This window comes from Myripristis murdjan, chromosome 15 (genome assembly GCF_902150065.1).
Source record: "Myripristis murdjan chromosome 15, fMyrMur1.1, whole genome shotgun sequence".
Lineage (NCBI taxonomy): Eukaryota > Metazoa > Chordata > Actinopteri > Holocentriformes > Holocentridae > Myripristis > Myripristis murdjan.
The window spans coordinates 18,450,264-18,456,592 of NC_043994.1; the positions used below are offsets into that span (position 1 = coordinate 18,450,264).

The following is a 6,329-nucleotide window of genomic DNA, read 5'->3' on the forward strand; positions in this document are numbered from 1 at the left end:
AAAGGGATTAATTTTTACCCTGCTTGGTAGTTTAACACCTTCCACCTCCACCTGATGATTGAGTGACCCCAAAAGCAACAACACAAGACCTGCGCGTGATTTTGAAAGTTTACAAAAAGTTTGTTGTTGCCATTTATTGCAAAACTTGTGTTGTCACTGTCGCCAGGTCTTGGACAAAAGTCACTCTATGTGGCATTCATTTCCTGTTGGCTACTTTCGGTAAAAAAGTGATGCGTAAAAATTTTTGAAATGCGTAAAAGTGTTCTAGGCATAACGCAACAGGGAACAAACAACCTTTCACTTTCATGTGGGGAAGGCTGACGCTTGGCATATTTCCATATTGCATATTACTCTTGCCCATATTTCTTTCTAATTTATCCGTTACCCAACCGGTATAACTGAAATTATATTTATTGTCGATTAGAGAAGAATTCTAATTTAAGTTGGCCAAGACTATCGAATCGAATTCACGGTTTAATCCTAATTATTTCTTGCATTTCTTCATGTTATATATCATTTCTTCATATACATGGCTGTGATTGTTGCATTTTAGCCATAAAATAGCCACAATCTATTTCTATGATTTAATTTGACAATTGTGTCAAATGGACACGTGGCACATAAGATGTTACCCATTATGCACTATAGGCAATACAATGATGAACGTCTTTGTTGTTGATAGTGGAACTCTTTATTAAGAAAACGGCTCTTTCAACCACTGAAACGGGAGAGTAGCGCCACCATGTGGTCATGACTTGTCCCTCTACAAGTTTCAAGTGGTAAGAAAAAAGACGTTTGCTCTTCTGCATGCCTCTCTCCCTCTCGTAAGCTCTTGTTCTCCACACACACACACACACGCTCACACACGCTCACACACACGCGCGCATGCACGCATTACGCAATCGTCAGGCCTACCCTTCATTGAGGCGACGTGATGACAGATCAGTGATCTTCCTTCTCTGTATTGTTTTGTTTTCCTCCTCTGACTAAACAGAGAAATCTCTCTGTTTGCTACAGAGCACAAATCAGCTCCAGTGGTGTCAAAACATGTCTGAGAGGCAGACATGGAAATTCTGCCCAGCAGATTTACACGTGTTCAAACAATGATATTTCATCATCACAGTTCGGAAAATGTCACACTTTAATTGAAAGAAACCCTTTGGTCCCCTTACTGTGTGATTTTGTTGTTGTTCACGTGGCTGTAAACTGTCATTAAACAGATTCTTAAGCTACAGCACAAACATCTTCCACTCACTCACTCACTCACTCACTCACTCACTCACATATAGACAAAGCATAACTGCTCTGTAAAATCTGCAGCCACATGCATTCAAACTTCATGTCTCGCTATCCATCTGCTATAGGATACTCCTAATGGACACGTGCGCTCACACGCGCGTTTTTTTCTGAACATAGACCCCACTAAATTTATTGTAGGTTTATAATGCTTCTCTTGTTGACATGAAACCTATTTTAAATTTCTCTCGTCTCAGCAATTCAGTAATATGCATTTGATCTCCAGAGGACATACCATAATGCAGTCTGTTGTGTGGTGCTTTCCAAGCTTTGCCATAAGGAACCCTAAATTAACATCCACAGGCCCCACACTCCTCACACTCCTCACTGTCAAATCGTGTTTCTTAACACAACCTATCATCCACTATGAATCAGGGGACAAGAACAGTAATTAATAATAACTGTAAAGATGTTAAGATCGGGCTAATATGACAAATTGTTAGACATAATTCTCCAAGATGTGTGACACAAATAGCCTGTGGCACTGTTCTTATGTTTGGTACACCCATTTTCACCTCGTTTTATTTTTTCTTATTCATTAGATATTGCCTCTAAATGATATTTCGCACAGTTCTGCCATTTTTGTCGCAGGCTTAACGGAAGTTGCATCCATTTTGTAATGTTGAAAACTGCAATCAATTTGAGTCCACTTAGCCTGAGGGAGGCCAGGCAAATGACACACCTTGCTTTATGCAACTGATGCCCATGCTTGGGGGGAACCAGCTGGATATAAGTCCTCCGTGCAGTTTTGCCTCTCTATATTTGGGCGCTCGTTCTTTTGTGAGCTCCCTGAGTGGTTGCCATTGGAGACTTTGTTTTGGGAAACTCCACGCCTAGCGCTGGGATGAGCTGAGCTGCTATCTTTGGAAGCAATAGATAGCAATCACTGCGCCTGTCAGAGCAGCCGTGGCCAGGCCGCGTCCTCAGGCATCGCCGTCCTGTCGCCAGCTCTATTTACACTAGGGACTCTCCAGCACTTAGGCTGACACCAGGTATGTCCTACCGGCAGTGCAGTAGCCGGGGGAAGTGGCCAGTGAGGCTATCAGCGGAGACAAACACTTTGTTTACGTTGCCATTCATCTCCATTAATAGTGTCTGCATATTCGCCCAGGTCTATAGGAGGGGAAGGCGTTTGCTTAAGTGTGTGTGTGTGTGTGTGTGTGTGTGTGTGTGTGTGTGTGTGTGTGTGAGTGAATAAGTGACTGAAGAGCGATGTAGGCCATTTTTCAGAACAATAAAGCTTCAATAAATTGTAGTAATTGATAACATTATTGATATTATTGTTGTTATTGTTATTAATACTGCTATCATTAGGCCTATTATTTTTAGCCCATAGGTCTGGGGAAAAAAAAAAAAAAAAAAAAAAAGCTAAAGCATTCATTATCCAAATATATTATTTATCCAAACTTGCCTGAGTGGGTGCGCTCTGGGGGTCCTAGAAGGATGCTGGCGGTCTGGTTAATGTCCGTCTCTGAATCCTGACCGGACATTAGCTCGCCTCTACATTCTCTCTGTTTCTGGTTCTTGTCTCACACCCAAGTCTGCTGCAAAGCTTTCTCACAGACAAAAACTGCGTGCTTGGCTTCAGGAACGACTTGAAATTATCCTCGAGGAATAACTCGAAGCCAACTTTATTTGAGTTTCCCATTCAGATTCATACGAATGTTTAAATGCAATGGCGCGCTGGCTCCAAACTGCAACCGGAACATCCCAGCGGGGCTGAAGAGGAGAGCTCGTTGTTATCACAGTGCATTCATGACCTTCATAAATATGCTGTGTTTTAATAGGACTGTTATGATTCAGCAAGAATGCAAAACTTAACGTCACACACACAGAGACTCTCTCTTACTCTCCCTCTCTCTCTCACACACAGTCGAAAATCTTAAGGCACACTATAATCCAGCCATTATTTACGTTTTTATATTTTCATTGTGAGACAAAAGCAACCCTGTTAAACAAGCGTCATTTTTAATCCATTCATTTATGTCACACCATGTCACTCAGTTTTTATCATATTAAAAACATCTGTTACTGGCCAAACACGAGTTATATTATTTCGTGTTAAAAAAAAAAAATAAAACAAAACAAAACAAAACAAAACAAAACAAAACAAAAAACACTTTATGAAGCTGTTTTATATTACAAACCGAGGTTGGTATCGCTATATAGTAATAGGCTTTTTCTTTTTTTTCTCTTTTTTGAAATGAATTCTAAGGCTCTCAAAAGAAGGTTATAGGAAAATCCTGTTGAGGCCAAAGTTTAAGTCATTGTAATGATTTACGTAAAATTTGCGTCAGTTTTTCGGGATAATTTCCACATATTTTCCCTTGATTTGCGTCGTGCATCCATTTTGAAACACAATAATCCAGACTCATTTGCAACAATCATTCCAGAAATCAAAAATCCAAAAGCAGGAAAAGTGTTTAACAACTTTTTGTAACGTTTGGCTCAGGAAAAAAAAAGTTTATATACTGTGTTGGCATCTTAGTCAATGGGTATCTCCTTTATGGCTCCGCGGATGCCCCTCTCTCCTATGTTGGTTTGGAGATATTGGCCTGCAGCTGAGTTTATAATGAAATAATAGCTGTGTTGCATTAAATGTACAGGTCATCCAGAGAAGGTTATGAAAGCCGTGATTGTAGGCAAATTACAAATGGGACTAGCTGCGCTACCATGCCCGGATGCCTTGCAGAGTTCCTTGGCAGGGTGTGACCATTGTTCCTTGGGGAGCCTGGCTTTGGGACTGTGCACTAAGATTTCCTAAATTCATGTTCATAAATGCATTAGCGGTGGTGTTGCTGGGCGGCAGAGCGGGTAAACTAGAATAAGTACAAGAATAAGTATTTGAATACACCGAGTTGCTGTAGCTGTAGGTTGGATAGCCGTTGTAACCATATGGGTTTGGAGCTCCGACTGTGTAAGAGGTGTTATAGTTCTGGGATCCAGCGAGACAAGGCCTCCCATCCCGGACCAGCACCGGGACAGCCACCCTTCTGGGCGGAGGTGGGTGGTGATGGTGGTGGTGACCCGCCATCTCCAGTGTCTTGTCCTGCCGCTGCCTTTTGCACTTGTACCTCCTGTTCTGGAACCAGATCTTGACCTGGGTGGAGGTGAGTTTCAGGGAGCTGGCCAGGTGCTCTCTCTCCGGGGCGGACAGGTAGCGCTGCTGCTTGAAGCGCCGCTCCAGCTCGAAGACCTGGGCCTGCGAGAAGAGGACGCGGGGTTTCCTCCTGGTCCTCTGCTGTTTGGTGGCGGGTTTCTCCGAGTCCACCTCCTCACTCTCTCCTCGCATCAGAGCACCGCAGCTCTCTGGGGTCAAAAGGGACAGGGCTGTAATTGTGCATCACTGGCAAAAGATACATGTTAATACATGTATTATTCACTCTGAACTATTTATTAAATCGGAACAATGTCCACCCTAATAAGTGAATATTAAATGTAAATATCTTATTAACAAGTTTAAAAAGGTGAAACACCTTTTTCCAATATTTTCTTAATCATCTTAATGCTAGTGGTATTATTTGCTTTATTGCGTTACTTCACAACACTGACATTGAGGCTATTTATCGAAAATTTCTTAAGTTAGAAACAATACTGAAAACGACGTAGTGTCTCAACTAATTGAAAGCATTTTTTCACTTGTTTTAAGAAAAAAAAATAATATGAACGTGAAATTAAGTTACTTGCATAGATTAAGACATTTTTACATACACGAAAACAAAGTGCTGGCTAACTCATTAAAAACTAGAATGCAAATTGTTGTGAAATTTGGAAACATAAATTGCACTGAATCTATCCCTGAATTTGCTATGAAGATTAAGTATGACGCATATTTCCACAACCTTAAATGTATAGTCGTAAAACTGCAGCCAAATGTACCGTGGATTGCCAAATCTCTGGCAATCCACGGTAATTTAACTACTACAACAAACTTAATTGGAAACCATAAAAAAGGGAATTTGCAAGTCAATGATGATTCAAAGCAATTTAGTAGCCCTATACATTTTAAACGTGTAAGGCTTTCAGCTAGGCGTCTACAATTTATACCAATGTAGCCTACTTCAGTTAATACTGATAAAAAAAAAAAAAAAAAAAAAAAACTTTTAAATGCCAGCAAGCATCAGTAATAATTTAATTGCGAATGAACAAAACAGAGCAATGTTTTTCGTATAAATTGCTGTCATATGTGTAATGTAAGGTGTGGCACTCGGCCATACCTTACTGAGTCCAAATTCATCCTGCAGTTTATATTATTACAGATATCAAGCCAATTTATTCTCATTGAAAAATTATTTAGCAAAAATACGAAAAAAAAAAAAAAAAAAAAAAAAAGCTGCTGTATTGATCTTGATGATGAGTGTGATCCCCATGTCAAATAATTAACTGACCAGAACAATCGCATGCAATTTCGTCGGTTTGGTCGCAGGATCTTCATATGTTTGAGTTTAGTTTTTCTTTCTTTCTTTCTTTCTTTCTTTCTTTCTTTCTTTCTTTCTTTCTTTCTTTCTTTTAACACACTGTATTCTCACAGATATCTAAGTTGTCCTGCTAAACATCACAGCAATCAGTACACTTAATTAACATAAATACAGTTCAGCTGGTTTATCGTCCTGGCTCCTGTGTTGTGTCGCCTACTCACTGGTATCTGGGTCCTCCTGCTCGGTCTCCAGCCGCAGGTCTGACGAGTGGCTCTGCGCCGCGTTGGTGAACATCTCTCCCGGCAGACAGGATTCCGTCAGTCGGTCCTGCCCCGTCAGCTTATTGAGGTACGACATCCTCTCCTCGCTCTCCGAGAGTCCGGAGCTGATGGGACTTGGACTGTCCCTGCCGGCCAACATGCAGGATGGGGGCGAATGAGAGCGGAAGGTTTTATTCTGGAGAGGTCCCGGCTGTGACAGCGCACCGGGGAAACCAAGGCGAGAGATCAGTTGGAGCTGGTGCTGCTGAGATTGTTGTTGCAACTCTAGCTTCAGAATGTCCTTGACAGAAAAAGGCGTGGTAGATGAGGTTATGACTGGGCTAGGAAGCATTAT

At 41.3% G+C, this 6,329-nt stretch overlaps 1 protein-coding gene across 1 annotated transcript; it reads right to left on the minus strand.

Moving 5' to 3' along the window:
- Positions 1–3,934: 3,934 nt before the first annotated feature.
- On the minus strand, positions 3,935–6,329 carry nkx2.3 (NK2 homeobox 3). The gene is made up of 2 exons (XM_030070785.1): positions 5,936–6,329; positions 3,935–4,605 (listed from the first exon to the last, which is right to left on the minus strand). The coding sequence occupies exons 1-2, from the start codon at positions 6,324–6,326 to the stop codon at positions 3,965–3,967; spliced, it is 1,032 nt and encodes a 343-aa protein (XP_029926645.1). The 5' UTR covers positions 6,327–6,329; the 3' UTR covers positions 3,935–3,964.